General features: G+C 42.9%; 1 protein-coding gene across 6 annotated transcripts in view; it reads left to right on the top strand.

Moving 5' to 3' along the window:
- LOC124048206 (rho GTPase-activating protein 22-like) overlaps positions 1-22413 on the top strand; it is a 35210-nt gene that overhangs the window by 10071 nt on the left and 2726 nt on the right. For 2 of the 6 annotated variants that reach the window (XM_046368742.1, XM_046368743.1), the window contains 6 exons: positions 15090-15221; positions 18259-18466; positions 20104-20236; positions 20410-20483; positions 20600-20721; positions 21003-21963. In XM_046368742.1, coding sequence (XP_046224698.1) covers positions 15090-15221; positions 18259-18466; positions 20104-20236; positions 20410-20483; positions 20600-20721; positions 21003-21963 — 1630 coding nt within the window. Of the gene's footprint in view, positions 1-735; positions 1389-9795; positions 9879-10262; positions 10743-11265; positions 11368-15089; positions 15222-18258; positions 18467-20103; positions 20237-20409; positions 20484-20599; positions 20722-21002; positions 21964-22413 lie in introns of those variants that run through there. The other 4 variants (XM_046368745.1, XM_046368744.1, XM_046368746.1 and 1 more) reach the window with 4 other exon arrangements.

Raw genomic sequence — 22413 nt, 5'->3', positions numbered from 1 at the left:
ATTGCAGCCCAAATAAATGCTTCACAGAATTTAAGTAACAGACACATCTCAACATCAACTGTTCAGAGGAGACCGCGTGAACCAGGCCGTCATGGTCCAATTACTGCAAAGAAACCACTACTAAAGGACACTAATAAGAAGAAGATACTTGTTTGGGCCAAGAAACACGAGCAATAGACATTAGACCGGTGGAAATATGTCCTTTTGTCTAATGTCCAAATTTGAGATTTTCGTAAGACGCAGAGTCGGTGAACGTATGATCTCCACATGTGTGGTTCTCAATGTGAAGCATGGAGGAGGAGGTGTGGGGGTGCTTTGAAGTGTGACACTGACACTGTCAGTGATTTATATAGAATTCAAGGCACACTTAACCAGCATGGCTACCACAGAATTCTGCAGTGATACGCCATCTCATCTGGTTTGTGCTTAGTGGGACTATCATTTGTTTTTCAACAGGACAATGACCCAAACACACCTCCAGGCTGTGTAAGGGCTATTCGACCGAGGAGAGAGATGGAGTGCTGCATCAGATGACCTGGCCTCCACAATCACCAAACCTCAACCCAATTGAGATGGTTTGGGATGAGTTGGACCGCAGAGTGAAGGAAAAGCAGCCAACAAGTGCTCAGCAAATGTGGGAACTCCTTCAAGACTGTTGGAAAAGCATTGCTCATGAGAGAATGCCAAGAGTATGCAAACCTGTCATCAAGGCAAAGGGTGGCTACTTTGAAGAATCTCAAATATAAAATATATTTTCATTTGTTTAACACTTTTTGATGAATGGGCTAGTAGTACAAACAAGCCTACAGCATCGTGTGATCTAACAACATGATTACATTGATACAGTACATTGCGGTTTAGACTCATACTATAGATCACCATCACAAACCTGGCCAGCCAGAGGCTTCCCATTTGATTATCAGGGTCTGTTTGTTTTCTGTGTGGGGACGGTGGAGGTTTGTTTGGTAAGGAAAGGAAGAGCAGCCCATCTTCCTGTCACTCCACGCACAGCTGCACACAGCCAGGGAGGGAGAGCAAGGCAAGGCAACACAAGGAGAGCTCTTCCTCTGGGACCTGCCTCTCCATAGGGGAGCTAGGGGATAGAGGGATTTGCTGCTGCCCATGTTAGTGAATGAGGGACCGTGTGAACGGATAAAAAATAAGAAGGGACTTGTTTTTGGGGGGTTTTGTTTTTCCTGGCATCGAGCATGCCTTATTGGCACCGTCTGCCCAGTAGTACCTGTTTGTGGATAAAGATATACAACCTCCAGGAGGGCAGTGTGTACATTCATGCCCCAGCTGTAGCACTGTCAGCTCCCCTCAGTGAAACATGGGAATGGGGCTGGCCTGCTGTAAGCCCACCGGGCTCAAACAGGAACACCTGCAAGGTAATGCTAGCTACCTTTTTAGAGTTGTATTTGGAAAATGTCATTTCATTTCATTTGAGCACATGTAATGTGCTGTAATTACAATGTACATTGGACAGCTATGGGTGGTTGAAGCCTAGTCTCATAGATTAGATGTAACATACTGTAGTAAATGTAAACACCCAAATGAGTATGATATGTTAGGTTTGGTATGGTTACATAAGACAGAAGGTTACCTAAGGCATAAATGAAAGGAGGGTGGTTGGGTTGGACGTGAACGTCTAGCAACCCAAAGATCATCAAGGACAATTTTAGCAACTATTTACTACTTTTTAGCTACTTTGCAACTACTTAGCATGTTAGCTAACCCTTCCCCTAACCTTAACCATTTTACCTAACTACTAACTCTAAACTTAACCCTAACCGTATCCCCTAACCCTAATCCCTAGCCTAGCTAACAATAGCTACAATTCGTGACATAGCATACGTATTGCAAAATCGTAAAATATTGTACGAATTGCAATTTGTAACATATCATGCGAATTGTAATTCGTAACATATCCTACGAAATGGATGATGGACATCCACAAATGAATACATACCACACGAAACGTAACATATACTAAATGGAGTGTTTCGGATTTACATACAGATCCAGAGGAAATGCTATGAGACCAGGTTGGCGGTTGAGATGAATCTGTCTGTTGTGGATTTCACTTGTTTTGTCCATAGTGCAGTCTGTCATACCCCGACAGAAGGTGTACTTAGTAGGGGCACTTAGAGGGGTTCAAAGAAGTGTTATCTTTAGTTGGTGGCTCTGATGTTGTATAACATACTGCAGTCAGGTTTTGTGAAGAGTCCTTCATTTCACTTGAAGGGTAAAGCTTTTCTGATTATCCATCAAAGGTTGGACAATCACAATGGTCGACAGGAGTTAATCCACTCCCAATCCTCGGAATAATTCTCAGGCCAATTATTAACACTGACCACACACACACACATACCGTACACACAACACCACTGCTTACCATTTACTGCAGTCAGTTAGCTAAGCTCACAAAGTAAAATCAGCGATAAGAAGAAATGTATTTTCGCAGTAAAACCCATCCTTCATCTTCCACTAAGGATCCATTCATCCACAAGCACAGTTGGCACTCTGACATTTACCAACCTGAGGGAATTATTATCATCAAAAAATGACCTTCACTGCAGTTTTCTGTGGAACATGAAGTGTCCTTTTCAAAATACCAGCCCTTCACTGTGCTCTGTAGGAGTGAGACTTACTTTCATTAAATCACAGAGCTCTTGTCTCCAAATCAAATCTTTTAACTTTCTTCCTTCAAACAGAGGATTTTCTTAGATTTGTTGACAGTCTGCCTGTCCTTGACTGATTTAGTGAAGCTGTCTTATCCGCCTGGCGGTGGGCTGGAAGAGGAACTATTGGCTGTGTTCAGGCTCCTCTATGTCTGCGTCGGCAAGACATCTTTATCACTTGCTTGATTTCTCTCTTTCCCGTTGGCTAGGCAACCTGGTGGGAAGGAATCCATCCGGTCGACACTGTTATTAATGACAGGAACTGGGTCTGAAAAGCCTTGGCTTTCCTATCAGACCACATAAAGGAACCGCTTTTTGAAGAAGTGCTTTTCAAGCTGTAGCGATATCAAGTCCTATGTTTTAGAACCGAAAGTAGCCAATAAAGACAAGACGGTTAGAAGGTATATTTGGTACAAGACAGTAGAAGGTATTATATTTGGTGAATGATATGATCATCTCCTACAGTGGGAGTCCATTTATTCTCTGCTTTATTGAAGTTCATATCAGATGGCAGCAGCTAGCTGGGCATTATTGCTTTATTCCTGTCTGGTATATGAGTAAGTTGTTTTGAAGCAGAAGACAAGTGGGAAATACAGTATACCTTCGCAGAACCAATATTCCACCAGTCAAATGATAGGATCGTTGCAGCAGCTAGCTGGGCATTATTGCTTTATTCCTGTCTGGTATATGAGTAAGTTGTTTTGAAGCAGAAGACAAGTGGGAAATACAGTATACCTTCGCAGAACCAATATTCCACCAGTCAAATGATAGGATCGTAATGCAATATTTTATGAAGGCAAGGGAATTCTCATTACTTTTTACTTGGGCATAAGGAGTTTCAACTGATTCAACTGTAATATGGTAGCAATACACTAACAGGAATTATATCTACAGATGCTCTTAACTTGATCTCACTTCTGTCGCAGAGAATTTTCGTGCTGCATCAGGATATTCAAATGAGCCTTGTGAGTGGCTGAAATTTAGCATTCTCTTTCTCTCCATGCAGAGGTAGTCGAATCACTGGGATCAGGCTTGCTATCAAAATCATATTCTCTCTCGATTGCACAAACTCTAGGCCTAGGCCCTGTTACTGCAACATTCAAATGTGCAAACATTTATCTAAAATTCAGCCATACACATCAACAACCGTCGTTTTATATAGAGTAATAACACAAGATAGACATTGGTCTCCACCAGACTATGACGTACAAATGTCTAGTGTATTCTAAGGTTACAAATTAACTCTCAAAATTGAGTTCAATTGTGGCCTGGGATGACGCTGCCTTCAGTGCGCACATATATGCCTACAGTGTCACGCAGATACGATTCCGGCCCGCGCCCTTCTGGCACAAATAAATGAATCCCCTGATTGACTTGATGTAGTTACACATTTCAAATGTGGACTGTCCATGGTTGTTTTCCCCCTGATCTTGATAAGAAATTACACTTTTGGATAACGTTAATAGGAAACTATTAACAAATAAAATAATAACAGTCAGTAAGCTACACCAAAATTAATTTCTATTCATACGAATTGTCAAGTAAATTGCCACAGTAGATTTTGTGTGGTAACCAAGGAAATACTTTACAGAATACTTGTCAAATAGATAAATTGCCCTTAGTCTGTTAAAAAAGGACTAAGTTGTTGCTATTGCAATACCAACCATAGGGCGAACATACTTTTGGTAATGTAGTGTATGTGGACACATGCTCACCGAACATCTCATTCCAAAATCATGGGCTATAACAGCCTCCATTCTTCTGGGAAGGCTTTCCAACTAGATGTTGGAACATTGCTGTGGGGATTGCTTTCATTCAGCCACGAGCATTAGTGAGGTCGGGCAGTGATGTTGGGCGATTAGGCCTGGCTCGCAGTCGGCGATCCAATTTATCTCAAAGATGTTCGATTGGGTTGGGGTCAAGGCTCTGTGCAGGCCAATCAAGTTCTTCCACACCGATCTCGACAAACCATTTCTGTATGGGCCTTGCTTTGTGCACGAGGGCATTGTCATCCTGAAACAGGAAAGGGTCTTCCTCAAACTGTTGCCACAAAGGTGGAAGCACAGAATCATCTATAATGTCATTGTATGCTGTAGCGTTAAGATTTCCCTTCACAGGAACTAAGGGGCCTAGCCCGAACCATGAAAACAGCCCCAAACCATTACTCTTCCTCGACCAAACTGTACAGTTGACACTATGCATTGGGGCAGGTAGCATTTTCTTGGCATCCGGCAAACCCGGACTGCCACATGGTGAAAAGTGATTCATTACTAAAGAAGAACACGTTTCCACTACTCCAGAGTCCAATGGTGGTGAGCTTTACATCCCTCCAGCTGACGCTTAGCTGAAATAGCCAAATCCACAAATTGAAGGGGTGTCCACATACTTTTGTATATATAGTTTATCTTGAAAGACTTGGGTTGCAACAGGACACAAATATCATATTTTAGGGAGCGGTAAGGAGGTGACCAATAATAATTGAGATCAACTGTGCAGGTGAATTCAGCGTGTATTGATGGTTTTGAGGCAGAATTTCGAGGCAGAGCGTCAACATTAGCATGTCCCAATGCCATGCATACTGAGTAGAGTCGATCTGCAGATCGCGTACTACATGCCACACCCACTGTATGCCGCGAGGGTATCATCTTTCATCGAATCAGAAACCATTTGGTTTTGACAAATATTTGTATGATTACTTAATGGCAAAGCGGGTAAACTTAAGCAGGAAATGCCAACAACAAACAGTGAGCCATCGTATTCGTGCATAAAAAAAAATATTATGAAAGAAAAGCATTGTAAGTTTGAATTTTGTAAAGTTAGTATGGGAGAGGTGGAGGCATTATTGTTATCGATCAATAATGACAAACGTCCTGGCACTGACAACTTAGATGGAAAGCTACTGAGGATGGTAGCTGCTATAGCCACTCCTATCTGTCATATCTTTAATCTGTCCTCAGGCCTGGAGGGAAGCCAAAGTCATTCCACTACGCATGAGTGGTAAAGTGGCCTTTATTGGTTCTAACAACAGGTCAATAAGCTTGCTGCCAGCTCATAGCAAACTGTTGTAAAAAAAATGGAAGCTTCTCTAATGTCAAACATGTCAAATGTGGTGTACCGCAGGGCAGCTCTCTAGGCCCTCTTCTCTTTTATCTTTTTACCAATGACTTGCCACTGGCATTAAACAAAGTCTCTGTGTCCATGTATGCTGATGATTCAATCCTATATACACTACCGTTCAAAAGTTTGGGGTCACTTGTTTTTGAAGAAAAAAAAACACAATTTTTTGTCCATTAAAATAACATTAAATTGATCAGAAATAGAGTGTCGACATAGTTAATGTTGTAAATGACTATTGTAGCTGGAAACGGCAGATTTGTTATGGAATATATACACATAGGCGTACAGAGGCCCATTATCAGCAACCATCACTCCTGTGTTCCAATGGCACGTTGTGTTAGCTAATCCAAGTTCAGAATTTTAAAGGCTAATTGATCATTAGAAAACCCTTTTGCAATTATGTTAGCACAGCTGAAAACTGTTGTTCTGATTAAAGAAGCAATACAACTGGCCTTCTTTAGACGAGTTGAGTGTCTGGAGCATCAGAATTTGTGGGTTCGGTTACAGTTTGAAATTACTAGAAACAAATAACTTTCTTCTGAAACTCATCAGTCTATTCTTGTTCTGAGAAAGGAAGGCTATTCCATGTGAGAAATTGTCAAGAAACTGAAGATCTCATACAACACTGTGTACTACTCACATCACAGAAGAGCACAAAACCCTCAAATGCTGATGCTCCAGATATTCAACTAGTGTAAAGAAGGCCAGTACCCGCAAAACACCAGTCTCAACGTCAACAGTGAAGAGGCGACTTCTAGTCAGAGTTGCAAAGAAAAAGCCATATCTCAGACTGGCCAATAAAAATAAAAGATTAAAGATGGGTAAAAGAACAACGACACTGGACAGAGGTACTCTGCATAGAAGGCCAGCATCCCGGAGTAGATTTTGCGGGTACTATTTAATGTTAACAACTTGTAAAAAACTCACTCATCCAATCTTTACACCTCTGTTCACGCACAACGTGCCAGATACATTCTTAATGCAACAGTGTTCAGTACTCAACTGAGCTATGACACCATATTACTGAAAACAACATTTTGCATAGTCAACTTACACACAGCACTGCCAGCCAGTAACACTTACCCCACCAGACATCAGGGGTATTTTCACAGTCCACAGGTCCAGAACAAATTAAAGGACACGTGCAGTATTATTCAGAGCCAAGATTGCATGGAACTCCCTTCCATCTCATATAGTGCAAGTGAACAGCAAACCTGGGTCGAAAAAACAAATAAAGCAACAACTCACGGCACAACACCTCTCCCACATGTGACCTTCATGTTGTGTGTTTGTACTGACATGCAAACTCAGCAAAAAAAGAAACGTCCTTTTTCCAAAACCCTGTCTTTCAAAGATAATTCATAAAAATCCAAATAACTTCACAGATCTTTATTGTAAAGGGTTTAAACACTGTTTCTCATGCTTGTTCAATGAACCATAAACAATTAATGAACATGCAACCGTGGATCGGTCGTTAAGACACTAACAGCTTACAGACGGTAGGCAAATAAGGTCACAGTTATGAAAAATTAGGTCACTAAAGAGGCCTTTTTACCGAGGTGTAACGGATGTGAAACGGCTAGTTTAGTTAGCGGTGTGCGCTAAATAGCGTTTCAATCGGTTACGTCACTTGCTCTGAGACCTTGAAGCAGAGGGCCGCGGCTTTTGTGGAGTGATGGGTAACGACGCTTCGTGGGTGACTGTTGTTGATGTGTGCACAAGGTCCCTGGTTCGCGCCTGGGTATGGGCGAGGGGACAGTTTAAAAGTATACTGTTACATTGATGCTGTTGACCCGGATTACTGGTTGCTGCGGAAAAAGGAGGAAGGTCAAAAGGGGGGTGAGTGTAACGGATGTGAAACGGCTAGTTTAGTTAGCGGTGTGCGCTAAATAGTGTTTCAATCGGTTACGTCACTTGCTCTGAGACCTTGAAGTAGTAGTTCCCCTTGCTCTGCTTTTGTGGAGTGATGGGTAACGACGCTTCGTGGATGACTGTTGTTGATGTGTGCAGAAGGTCCCTGGTTCGCGCGAGGGGACGGTTTAAAATTATACTGCATGAGGACTGCAGATGTGGCCAGGGCAATAAATTGCCATGTCTGTACTGTGAGACATCTAAGACAGCGCTACCGGGAGACAGGACGGACGGCTGATCGTCCTCGCAGTGGCAGACCACGTGTAACAACACCTGCACAGGATCGGTACATCCGAAGATCACACCTGCGGGACAGGTACAGGATGGCAACAACAACTGCCCGAGTTATACCAGGAACGCACAATCTCTACATTAGTGCTGACTGTCTACAATAGGCTGAGAGTGGCTGGACTGAGGGCTTGTAGGCCTGTTGTAAGGCAGGTCCTCACCAGACATCACAGGCAACAATGTCGCCTATGGGCACAAACCCACTGTCCCTTGACCAGACAGGACTGGCAAAAAGTGCTCTTCACTGACGAGTTGAGGTTTTGTCTCACCAGGGGTGATGGTCGGATTCGCGTTTATCATCGAAGGAATGAGCGTTACACCGAGGCCCGTACTCTGGAGCGGGATCAATTTGGAGTTGGAGTGTCCGTCATGGTCTGCTTGTTGTCATTGCTGGCAATCTCAACCCTGTGCGTTACAGGGAAGACATTAACCTCCCTCATGTGGTACCCATCTTGCAGGCTCATCCTGACATGACCCTCCAGCATGACAATGCCACCAGTCATACTGCTCGTTCTGTGGGTGATTTCCTGCAAGACAGGAATGTCAGTGTTCTGGCATGGCCAGCGAAGAGCCCGGATCTCAATCCCATTGAGCACGTCTGGGACCTGTTGGATCAGACGGTGAGGGCTTGGGCCATTCCTCCCAGAAATGTCCGGGAACTTGCAGGTACCTTGGTGGAAGAGTGGGGTAACATCTCACAGCAAGAACTGGCAAATTTGGTGCAGTTCATGAGGAGGAGATGCACTGCAGTACACAATGCAGCTGGTGGCCACACCAGATATTGACTGTTACTTTTGATTTGATCAGTGACACATGATCAGTGACACATTATTCAATTTCTGTTAGTCAGGTGCCTGTGGAACTTGTTCAGTGTATGTCTCAGTTGTTGAATCTTGTTGTGTTCATACAAATATTTACACATTTGCTGAAAATAAACACAGTGAGAGGACGTTTCTTTTTTTGCTGAGTTTATGTGTAACTGATAGATGCACACAAATTCCCCCCAGAAAGTGTTTTTAAATGTATGTAAACTGTAAAGTATTTCGTCTGTAATGTATTTTTCGTTGTATATCGGTCCCCAGTAATACTAGCTTCTGCCGTTGGCGTTACGTAGCCTAGTGGTTAGAGCATTGGGACAGTAACCGGAAGGTTGCTGGATCAAATCCCCGAGCTGACAAGTTAAAAATCTGATCAAGGCAGTAAACTCGATTTTGGCAGCTCCCTGCACCTCTCTGATAAATGCGGAAGACACGTTAGGCATAGGCAGGCATCAAATAAAAAATAGAATTCCTTGAGACGCAGAGAAAGTTATTTTTTTTTAAACATCTGAATTAATGGCGGACAAGAAGTCCCCGCTTGGGATAGCATTTTCCAGAAGAAAAATAAATAATTTTGCGGAATGTAAGTATAACGTTTGTTTATTCATAAAATTATGTTTTTTTTTTTAAATCAACAAATTACTTTCATATGAATGTTTTATTAAAATTCTGAGTCATTGGTGTTTATCTGCTTGTTGCCAAGTTAGCGAGCTAACACGTCAATTCAACATCTATTCCATGTTCAAAGTAATTTAATTTAACGTTGATTCAACCAGTGTGTGACCAGATGGGGCGGACACGATAACTAGCTAGCAGGCGATCTCATCCTGCTTATCGTATGTTTAGATATGAACAACTAAACGAACTAATCGTAGATTCAGCAATGGGCCAATTGTGAAGAATCTGACTGTTTTTAAGTTATGAATAGGTCTTGCTCGCCAGTTAAGGACATGTCGCAAATATTTTTTAAATATTTTCAGGAACTAAAGTGGGCACCTGATCCCGTTTCACTCCATTGCATTGGCTTGGCAGAAGAAAACAGTCCTGCCCGACTCGTTTGGAGGTAAAACATTTGAACAACATCTGTTCATTGTGTATTGTTCAGTCCAGGCTTGCTATCCAGCCAAGTTATTTGTGCGTTTTGTTGACGAGTCTGTTTTACTAGCTAGCTGTATGCAGTGTCTGTTTACCTAGCTAACGTTTTCTTGCCACATTCCCTTCCCCTATCGTGTTGCACCATTAGGGTTGGTGTTAGTTAAAAATTAGAAGCTAAGTTATTCTACTCTTACTGTAAACAACTTGACCAAGCCTAAAAAAATATGCAAAACTGTTAACAACGATTGCACATTAATAAAGGTAGTTGTGGCTTCATCAACTTGAACCAGTAACGTTACTGAAATTTGAGCAGTGAGGTTAATTACTTCCCCCTTGTCTCTGCTTGTTCCAGGATGAAGGATCCCACCATGACACCCTGCAGATGTAAATAACTTGTTGTGAACTTCCCAGGCACCAGGATAATCACCATATCCCAGGATCATATTCAGGAGTGTTACATCACAATGTTAGATAGAAATAGATTCACCCGTGTTATTGTGTACCATGCAGATTTGTTAGGACATTGTAATTTATGATACAGATATGATGTCTGACCCAGGGGAATGCACTGAACAAGTCTTCAATTTTACCACAAGTAGTTGAATTAGGTGTTAGTGAAGGGCTGGAACAAAAAAAAAACTGTAAACTCTGGTCCTGTCTATTTAAAAATAAAAAAGTGGCTGAACAAGCTTATGTACTGAACAAGTTTATGACTGTTGGAGGTTAATCTCCTTGAAATCCCTCACTTTGTAATTATTTATTTTGTACAATGGACTGTGTTTTAAGGACTCATGCACTGATACAGGAAAACCAATAAAAAAGTTAACATTTATTTAAAATTACAATTGTTGATGTCTCATGTTTCTGGTTTTGAGGCTTGGTCATCTAAAGTATTGCATCTGTCTAATCCACTGCAAGGAGAGAAAGGCATCAATCATATTACAATTCTGTATTCATTTAATTTAATATATATTTCTATTTGATATACATTTACATAATTATTTTGGACATGTCCTTTATCACATGCCAGTATTTGTTTTGTATACAATGCATTTAGCTTACATTAGGATGGAATAGCCTAGGCCTTCTTATCTAGTTAGAATGCATCATATCACCTTTTCAATATTAGTTATCAACTAATATAAATCTTGGAAATCAATGACATTTAATAATATGCACAGGTGTGTGATACTCACAATGCAAGCCTACTCATTAGAGAAGTACATTATCAGCTCTAATGCAATATTAGCTTCACAGTGAAACCACTATTCTGGCTATTAATCATTCTTAAACAGTCAGCTAAATAACATATTTTACTATCTCAAAAAATTGTAGCCTGTATAATATCATGCGGGCAAGCTTACTATGATGGAGCAGCAGACCAAGCAATATGCGAGAGGAGGACGCTATTCCAAAGGATAATTATTCTGGTCGGTGTCAACTTCACTCATTAACAGGTAGTGAGGAGATGGATTCTGTTACTTGTTTATTTGTGTCAGATATTTCCATTTTGAGATGATGACGAGATTGCTAGCACTAGTTGCTCACACTAGTCACACACTTCGCAGCCGAGGAGAGAGAGGAAGGACAGCTGTGAAAATAATAGCTGGAAAATTAGTCGGAAGCACAGTAGCATTTTGATGCATTTTAATCATGTAGACAATGTTAGAGCACAGTGAAGAATTTGCCAAAACAAAATCTCATATAAGCCGGTTCTACGCACAACCCACACCGGCAGATGCAAACTGTGCACCCAACTGTGAAGCTAGCTGTAGCGGAGCTTCGAGAAACTAGCGGGCCTACTAGTGATGGTGGTGGAGCCAGCACCTCCACGTATCCACTCAGTCAAGTAGGCCTACTCTGTGACCCACAGCAACGCAGTCTTCTATGGACCAGTTTATGCCAAAGTCTGTAGCAAAACAAGAGCAAATTGATATTGCATATTGGCTAAAATAATTTCCAGACATTTTTTATCGTGGAGGACAGGTTTTAGAAATTATGATAGCAATAGTCTAAATCCAATGTACACAATTCCAAGCAGGAAAAACCTTTTAAAATCACTTATTCCATAACTGTACGAGAGCATACAGGCTTCAGTGCGGGAAAGAGTCCAAAAATCTACTGCAGTTTGTCTTACCACTGACTGCTGGACATCAGTGGTAACCACTTCTTACATGTCACTTCATTGAAGATTTGTTGATGTCTAGCTGTCTTCTGGACTGCTTTGAGTTCAGCGACAGACACACCTCAGAGAACTTGGCAGAGGAACTGTTGAGAATGGCAAGTAGATGGAAAAGAAGTCTGTTGTGTTAGCGACAATGCAGCTAACATAACCAAAGCCATGAAAAAATGTTAATGGACCCATCATCCATGCCTTGCCCACACAATCAACCTGTTTGTAAGAGATGCTCTGAAGGTGATGAAGCCCACTGTGGACGAAGTGAAAGCAGCTGTCGAATACATCCACAGGAGCACAGTAGGTGCTGAAAAACTAAAGTCTACACAATGCCAGATGGGGATGCCTGTCCTGAGGCCTAAACAAGACTGCACTACAAGGTGGAATTCAACATTTTATTTGTTGAAGCAGTTTCTTGAGTCAAAGGATGCCATTGTCAATGCACCTGTTGATGCTCTGACCCAAGAGGAATGGAAGGTGGTGGAGGAGGTGTATGGAGTCCTGGAACCCTTTGAGCAGGTCACTGTGGAGATCAGTGGAGAGAGGTACAGTAAACAGTTATTACTACATCATTATTTAGTATTATATATGTATATGAGCAGTAGATGAGAATGTAGTATCAGTAGACAAAACATGAACCTGAACTAATAAGTTACTGTGTTCTCTTCTCAGCTATGTGACAGCCTCAAAAATGATACTCCCGTGTAAGGGTCTGCAGCGAATCACAGAGAGAAGCAAATGTAACCACCGGACATGTGACAGAGTTCATGGACACCCTATGTTTATCAATGGACAGAAAATTCCACGGAATGGAATATAATCACGTGCTATCAGAAACTGCTGCACTTGACCCCAGGCCACGTATGGGTGGTCCCGGGGATCGAACCCACTACCCTGGCGTTACAAGCGCCATGCTCTACCAACTGAGCTACAGAAGGACCACATGGTGCAATATTCTATTATTATGTTGTTCAGATTGTATTCATTTTGAATTGTTACATTTATATGCACTTTGTTCATAAACATTAAAAAGTTATATTTTAAATGCAAATGTTTAATAGCATTCTTTTTTTCATAACAAACCAATGCATTTTTAAATACATTTGTGGTTAATTATGATTTAATAATTTAATTAGAATTGTTTTAACACCGATCATAGTCAAACTATCGCAAACTGTTTGATTTGAAAAAATACAAAACATTTTTTTAAAGAGCCGTTTGGGAGCCAAAAGAGCCGTCTCTTTTTGGTGACCTGAACGGAACGAGCCGGCTCACTGAAAATAGCCGGATTGCCCATCACTAGCTCACACTGCTACAGTGGCTACAATGTGACTGTAAACGTTTCGCGCTCCGTGGAATTTAAATGCGTTATCACGTGATACGGCCTTTGACTGGTTGCAAGTGGCAGTAACCTACTGGAAAAGTGCTACCTACTAAAGGTAGGTGCTTCTGGAGGCAGGTAGGCAGTATGTACCTAGCTGCTTTTGGATTGGTTAAACAATAACAATAGGCTACACCAACATTAGTTTCCAGTCATACAAAGTGTAAAAATGATTGCACAGCACTGGCCGCGAGCCTGTAATGATTGGCTTTGAAGTGTGCTGCTCAGAAAACTGCGCTATGTCATTTCACAATACTTTAGCAAGACATGAGAATACTTGATGGTATGAGGTCGGTTGCTTTGCAGCGTTTTGCAAACCATAGGTATCGTACTGCATTGTGCAGCCTACAAACACCACTTCCAGCTGCCCCCTGAAAGCGATTCTACATTTTCGATATTCATTCAAATCCTCCTGTGCGGGATTATTTTTCTTCTGCGACGAAATTGGTCATATTAAGATCCGACATCTGTACTTCATCAACATAATATTAAGTACCGTATATGAAGTACTGACTGAATGAAATGACTGCATGTGGTAACAATGATGAAAGTAATGATGACTAAAGAATTTCAGCTAAGTACTAGAATACAACCCTGTATCTACACTCTTTCAAAAAGTGCTATCTAGAACCTAAAATGGTTCTTTGGCTGTCCCTATAGTATAACCGTTTGAGGACCCCTTTTTGGTTCCAGGTAAAAACCCTTTCCACCCAGGGTTCAACATGGAACCAAAAAGGGTTCTCCTATGGGGAAAGCCGAAGAACCCTTTTGGAACCCTTTTTTTCTAAGAGTGTAGGGGTCACATGAGTACACAGCAACTGGTCTGCTCAGTGATAAAGGTGTGAGTTTGCTGAGCTGGGTGACAAAGGCCTTTAACTTTGAGGCACTGCTGTTTTTTATTTGGTTTACCTTCCCGAAGCTAAATGCTATTGAGTAACATGGCAAGAGATACCATAACATATAACGACCACAGTAAAATGACATCTAAATAATTATATCTGATTAATCACTTAAATGTGACAATTAGGGTCAATCAATTGAGACACATAGTCTATATCGGTATTTCAGTCATTCTGGTACGTTTGTAGCTGTCACTGTATGCTAAACAAATCAACTCCACCATCTAGTGGTACTAACGGCAGTTACAATGTTATTTACTGATAGGTCTGAGATGAGGGCAGATGATAATATGCTTGATTTGCTGAAAATCAAATCAGAATTTTAATTTAGACAATTAGATTTTTGAGGAGTCGGAGGTTGTTGACCATTCACAATATCTCATACTGTAGCCTAGTACCGGGGTGGGATCTTGAAGGACACCATCTCCCCCTGTAAAGTTGTGGTATGGGGGAAAACATGGGAGGATATTGAAGTGGCTGCTGGACTCATCAACCTTAACATCAGTCCAGTCTTCCCCAAGATTGGAGTCTGGCAAAAACATATACTTTTCAAAGACTAATTCCACTCATCTCTCTCTCCCCATCTCCCTCTTTCTCGCTCTCTCCATCTCTTGCTCTTTCTCTCTCCATCTCTCTCTATCCCTCTTTCTTTCTTTCTTTCTCTCCATTTCTCTCTCTTCATCTCTCTCTTGCTCTTTTTCGGTCTCTCTCTTTCTCGCTCAGGTGGTCCAGGAGGAGAAAAGGACCGTGCTGCGCTCAGTCATGAGGCCTTTCTGCTCATGGCCAACTCTCAGAGTGACATGGATGACTGGGTCAAGGCCATAAGACGGGTCATCTGGGCACCCTTTGGAGGAGGTAAACTAGCCTGGCATTCCAAATGATTTTGCTCGGTTTCACCGTTGTTTTGCTTTGTTCAGGCTGGTTTAGCCGGGCTAAGAGGTAAACTGCTTTGCCCAGAATTATATTACTAGACAGAATGATTACAAAATGCACTCTAAATCTCAGTAAAAGCATATTCTGGTACGGGCTCACATTATTCTCTTTGTATATGTCACTCAAACGTCTTTGTCTAGTGCTTTATGGGGTCAGTGGTTTGACAGACAGAAGATCATTTTATGACGTACTGTGCATTTGAAAAGTATTCAGACCCCTTGACTTTTTCCACATTTTGTTACATTACAGCCTTATTCTAAAATTGATGAAATCAATAAAAAATCTTTGTCAATCACACACAATACCCCCATAACGACAAAGCAAAAACTTTTTTTTTTAAACAGAAAAACCTTATTTACATAAGTATTCAGACCCTTTGCTGTGAGACTCGAAATTGAGCTCAGGTGCATCCTGTTTCCATTGATCATCCTTGAGATGTTTCTACCACTTTATTGGAGTCCACCTGTGGTAAATTCAGTTGATTGGATATGATTTAGAAAGGCACACACCTGTGTATATATGGTCCCACAGTTGACAGTACATGTCAAAGTAAAAACCAAGCCATGAGGTTGAAAGAATCGTCCGTAAAGCTCTGAGACAGGATTGTGTCGAGGATCAGATCTGGAGAAGGGTAACACAAAATGTATGTAGCATTGAAGGTCCCCAAGAACACAGTGGCTTCCATCATTCTTAAATGGAAGAAGTTTGGAACCGCCAAGACTCTTCCTAGAGCTGGCCGCCCGGCCAAACTGAGCAATCATGGGGAGAAGGGCCTTGTTCAGGGAGGTGACCAAGAACCCGATGGTCACTCTGACAGAGCTCCAGAGTTCCTATGTGGAGATGGGGGAACCTTCCAGAAGGACAACCATCTCTGCAGCACTTCACCAATCAGGCCTTTATGGTAGAGTGGTCAGACGGAAGCCACTCCTCAGTAAAAGGCACATGACAGCCCACTTGGAGATTGCCAAAAGGCACCTAAAGGACTGTCAGACCATGAGAAACAAGATTCTCTGGTCTGGTGAAACCAAGATTGAACTCTTTGTCCTGAATGCCAAGCATCACGGTGAAGTATGGTGGTGGCAGCATCATGCTGTGGGGATGTTTTTCAGCGGCAGGGACTGGGAGACTAGTCAGGATCGAGGGAAAGACGAACAGAGCAAAGTACAGAGAGTTCCTTGATGAAAACCTGCTTCGCCCCAGTTCTCAGGACATGAGACTGGGGCGAAGGTTCACCTTCCAACAGGACAACGACCCTAAGCAAACAGCCAAGACATTGCAGGAGTGGGTTCTGGACAAGTCTCTGAATGTCCTTGAGTGGCCTAGCCAGAGCAGGAACTAACATCTCTGGAGAGACCTGGAAATAGCTGTGCAAAGATGCTCCCCATCCAACCTGACAGAGCTTGAGAGGATCTGTGTGCCAAGCTTTGAATGTCATACCCAAGAAGACTCGAGGTTGTAATCACTGCCAAAGGAGCCACAACAAAGTACCGAGTAAAGAGTCTGGATACTTATGTAAATGTGATATTTTTTAAATATATTTTTTAAATACATTCACAAAAATGTCTTTGTCATTATGTAATATATTTTAGAATAATGCTGTAATTAACCAAATGTGGAAAAAGACAAGGGGTCTGAATACATTCCGAATGCACTGTATGTTCAGAACAGAATAAAAGGTCCTACCAGAGCTTCATTTCCTCACTAGTCTGTCTTTACACGCTGTACAGTTGCTAACGTTGCACTGGAGGCTAGTCTACTGTATGCTACTATCCTTGACATGTGTCCAGAAATATAACTAGGCTAGGTTGTGTGGAGGCAGCTGGGTGTACAGATATTATGTTACGAAAAGGACGTTATAAATAGGAGGATCACAGTATGTCTGTGATCATTGCTGAAACTTTAAACCAACCAACTCTCTGGAACTGGAAGGGAGGCACTGTATTGCAGCCAGTACTTGTGGCTTCATACATTACATTTTAGAAGGAGCATGCAATGCCGAAGATCACTCTTCTTTAGCCTGACATGTCTAATTCATGTAAATAGGGCCTAAACTGAAAACGGTTGGCTATCATTTCCATTTTACATCAGGAGGATATACACTGGATTGCTGATAACAGCGGGATTTCATCTGTACAGTATTTGAGGCTTATTGACACGTTTTGAATTGGCCCCTGAATGTCCTGTTGCACTGGAGTGTATTTCGTTTCCATCGTCTCAAATGTACATGGCTGCAGGAATGCTTTCCAAGTTCTCGCTCTCCATCAAGAATAGAATTGTTGCCAATTTATAGAACTGTCGTTAACAGGAATACTGCTGGCAGAACCCGTGGCGCTTCCACGTCTGTTATTTAAATGTTTCTGTGCTGACTATCTGCCACCAAACCTTTTATCTCTTGCTCATCCTCTTCCCACTTCTGCTCGGACGCTGCGCTATTACCAACGTCTATAGATGTGTCATTACGGTCATTACGTGTTATTAGAAAACCAGTCATCTCGAGTGCACGAGCCAGACTGGATTGAATTACTTCGGCCGTCGCTGCTTGGTAAATGTGGCTTTGGCATGTATGAAAAGCACGCTCTGACTCTGTGTAGCACTTGCTCGGTGACGTACTACGACTACTCTGATCTGTCAGTGTCTACTGGTTGCGACTGTGTTGAGAGGCGGCGTTGCGCACAATCAGGTGAGATGCGGTGCGCGATTGATCGATGTAGATGTGAAGACTGTCTGAACTGTTTTTCCTCCCTCTCCGTTTCTCCTTGATTTAATTTGCATTTTGTGTTTACTGTTCATCCAACTACTGAATGTTGACCAACTGCATATTGGTATTCCTGAAGATAACGTTCCATTGATTTGTAATTTTAATATGTTGAAACTTTTTAAATTGAATGAATGACAACCATCATAAAATACTGAAATACAGAACCCTATACTGTATGTAAACCACGTTTTTTGCCTGCAGGGATATTTGGCCAGCATTTAGAAGACACAGTCCAGTATGAGAAGAAATTTGGGCACCGCCTGGCACCTCTTCTGGTGGAGCAGTGTGTGGACTTCATAAAGGAACGAGGTCTGGATGAGGAGGGCCTCTTTCGGATGCCAGGGCAGGCTAACCTGGTAAAGGATCTACAGGAAGCCTTTGACTGTGGGGATAAGCCTCTGTTTGACAGGTAGATCTGCATTCGCTGATATTGAATGGCAAAAAGTGCTGACTTGCTATTTGTTCAGCTGGATGTAGAAGTGGGGGCCACAGTAATGGTGGCAGTGGTCAATTATTGACAGTCAAATAAAATGAAATGTTATTTTGTGCTGAATACAACAGGTGTGGGTGGACCTTAGCGTGAAATACTTACTTATAAGCCCTTAAAAAAAGTTACAACATTTGGTAAATAAATGAAAGGAAAAATAGTAACACAATAAAATAACAATAGCAAGGCTACATACAGTGGGTACTGGTAATGTGCAGGGGTACGGGTCAGTCGAGGTAATGGAGGTATGTGCATGTACGTAGGGGTAAAGTGACTATACATAGATAATAAACAGATAGTAGCAGTTTGTGTGTGTGTGTGTGTGTGTGTGTGTGTGTGTGTGTGTGTGTGTGTGTGTGTGTGTGTGTGTGTGTGTGTGTGTGTGTGTGTGTGTGTGTGTGTGTGTGTGTGCGTGTGCGTGTGCGTGTGTGTGTGTAGTATTTGTGAGTTTGTGGTTAGATTCCAGTGAGTGTATATCGAGCCTGTGCCAGAAAGTCAGTGCAAAAATAAGGGTAGCCATTTGATTAATGGCTGTTCATCCATCTTATGGCTTGGGGTAGAAAATGTTCAGGAGCCTTTTGGTCCCAGACTTGGCGCTCCGTTACTGCTTGTACTGTGGTTGCAGAGAGAACAGTCGACCCATCGTCGTGGGTGATCAGGCACATTGCCGTCGTGTTGGAGTCGTGTGTGGCCACGCAGTCATAGGTGAACAGGCAGGAACAGGAGGGGACTAAGCACACACCCTTGATGGGCCTCAGTGTTGGGGATCAGTGTGGCGGATGTGTTGCTGCCTACCCTCACCACCTGGGTGTGGCCCATCAGGAAGTCCAGGATCCAGGTTCAAAGGGATGTGTTCAGTCCCAGGGTCTTTAGCTTAGTGATGAGCTTGGAGGCCACTATGGTGTTGAACGCTGAACAGTATTCTCATGTAGGTGTTCCTTTTGTCCAGTTGGGAGAGGGCAGTGTGAAGTGCAATAGAGATTGCATCATCTGTGGATCCGTTTGGGCAGTATGTGAATTGGAGTGGGTCCAGGATTTCTGGTATGATGGTGTTGATGTGAGCCATGACCAGCCTTTCAAAGTATTTCATGGCTACAGATGTGAGTGCTACGGGGCGGTAGTCATTTAGGCAGGTTTCCTTGGCGTTCTAGGGCACAAGGACTATGGTGGTCTATTTGAAACATGTAGGCATTACAGACTGAGTCAGGGAGAGTTGGAAATGTCAATGAAGACAGCTGGTCAGTGCCTGCTCTGAGTACACATCCTGTACTGTGATAGTGTATACACACGAGGCTGGTGAGGGGAGAACGGCTCATAACAACAATGAAGTGAATGGAATGGTATCAAACATAAGTAAACCATGTGTCCGATGTTTTGACTTCATTCCATTACTGCCATTACTATGAGCCCGTCCTCCCCAATTAAGGTGCCACCCAGCCGCCTGTGAAACACACAATAAATCCCTCTACTGTTGGCCACTAAGGCTATAGCACTTGCTATTGGACTGATTCATGCAGTTAGTAGACCACTCTAGATAACTATTTTGTACCCTCTTGCAGTAACACTGACGTCCACACGGTGGCGTCCCTGCTGAAGCTCTACCTCCGTGAACTGCCTGAGCCTGTGGTCCCTTTCTCCAAGTATGAGGACTTCCTCTCCTGTGCTCAGCTGCTGGCCAAAGACGTGGAGGAGGTAAGAGACACTTCTCTGCACTAGTTCCAGTTCATTTTAGTATTCACACTATGACACCGAAGCCAAAGAACAGAACTGCTCTGTCATTCGATAGAAGCCAGTGTTCAAGTACATGTTGTCTATGTGAAGAAACAAGTGATGGTGATATTGTATGTTCTCATCTCATCTTTTAGGGTGTACAGGAGCTGGTCAAGCAAGTGAGCAATCTTCCTCCCGCCAACTACAATCTCCTGAAGTATATATGCATGTACGTCCACAAACATACAACTCCTTCTTTTGAAGATCTCAAATATCTTATTTTATCAAGGTGCCATTTTCATATCATTTTAATTCCATCCCACCATGCCATGCCTTCCTTTGTAGGTTTCTTGACGAGGTCCAGTCTCACGCAAACAAAAACAAGATGAGTGTACAGAACCTGGCCACGGTATTTGGACCAAATATCCTCCGACCCAAAATGGAGGACCCAGTGGCTATTATGGAAGGTGTGAACTCTCATTCATTTTATATTATACTGATATTAATAGGCACTGTATTAATCATATGAGACATTCCTAATATTGTTTTATACAACTGTCTGGGAGGCATGAGGCAGAGTAGATACAGTACATTAGCCTATGGAAAGCAGAGTACAGAGAAACGTCACTATTGCATGTTATCTATTCATGACTCATCTTGTCTATCTCTAGTTCATAAAACATGTCAAATCTCAAGTAGAGCAGCGTTGTACAGTATAGTTCCTTATTGTTTTTTATTTCCTGTTAAGGGACCTCCCTAGTCCAAAGCCTCATGACCGTACTGATCAGTGAACATAACCGTCTGTACTCGGGGAGGGGGGAGCTGGAGGTCCCTGTTCCCCAGCCAGAGGTGACCCTCCAGGGCCAAAGGCTCCAGCAGCACAGCATCGGTGGCTGGATCTCTGAGGAGGACCTCCAGAACTGCCCCACCAACCCCAACGAGGACCTCGCCTGCAGCAGCGCCTCTTCTTTGGACGCAAAGCTCTGTGCTGCCACCACCCCTCCACCTAGACTTGCTCCTTCAGGGAAGGGGGAGCCAGTGGTCAGCCCCAGCAAGCAGACCAAGAACCTTCCCTCCTGGAAGTACTCCTTCAAGGGCACCTCAACGCCACGGCCCCCTCCTCAGGCCGACGTCACCACCGTGTCCCCCAGTGGCAACTGGCTGATGAACGGGCTGTCCTCTCTGAGGAGCCACAGGCGCACCTCCTCTGGGGAGCGTGTCAGGGACTCCACCGGCTTTTCCCAGAGACTGTCCACCTACGACAACGTCACGTCTTCCTCCAGCATGGGCAGTGGCCCTAGTGTAGCCAGCACGCCTTGGTCTACCTCCTCCTGTGACATCTCCGCATCCGACTCAGGCAGCGAGCCCTCAGGGCTTAACTGTGGTAATGGGAAGGGTCTAGAGGAGTGCCAATGGCAGGAGCTAGCCTCACCCCAGGGCCCGGGCCAGGGTCAGAGGGGAGGCCGGGTGGAGGAGAGAGTTGGAGATAGGATCTCAGAGCAAGAGCAGGACAGTAGTGAAGCCATGGAGCTGTGTGTTAGCAGTGCAGGCTGCAGTGACAACGGGAACACCATAGCCAATATGGTGGTGCCGTCCATCGTGACACCAGAAGACCTTGATGGAGGCTCCAAAGCACTTACCAGCCTGGTGGAGGGTCTGAAGGATGAGCTGAGGAAACAGAAGGTGGCCTACGAGACCAGGATCAAAAGGTAAGTCTGCAAGGTTATTTATTGTACTATGGGGGTTTATAAGTCAGAATTTTGAAAGAAACTTCTGAGAAACAGTTCATGTGAACATAACAACAAAATATGCACTGTCTGAGTAGATGTATTTATTTTTTATTTTATTTTCACCTTTATTTAACCAGGTAGGCAAGTTGAGAACAAGTTCTCATTTACAATTGCGACCTGGCCAAGATAAACCAAAGCAGTTCGACAGATACAACGACACAGAGTTACACATGGAGTAAAACAAACATACAGTCAATAATACAGTATAAACAAGTCTATATACAATGTGAGCAAATGAGGTGAGAAGGGAGGTAAAGGCAAAAAAGGCCATGGTGGCAAAGTAAGTACAATATAGCAAGTAAAACACTGGAATGGTAGTTTTGCAATGGAAGAATGTGCAAAGAGGTAGTTGTTTGGGCTAAATTATAG

The sequence above is a fragment of the Oncorhynchus gorbuscha genome, linkage group LG11 (genome assembly GCF_021184085.1).
Source record: "Oncorhynchus gorbuscha isolate QuinsamMale2020 ecotype Even-year linkage group LG11, OgorEven_v1.0, whole genome shotgun sequence".
NCBI lineage: Eukaryota > Metazoa > Chordata > Actinopteri > Salmoniformes > Salmonidae > Oncorhynchus > Oncorhynchus gorbuscha.
This window is presented reverse-complemented; position numbering and strand designations above follow the sequence as displayed.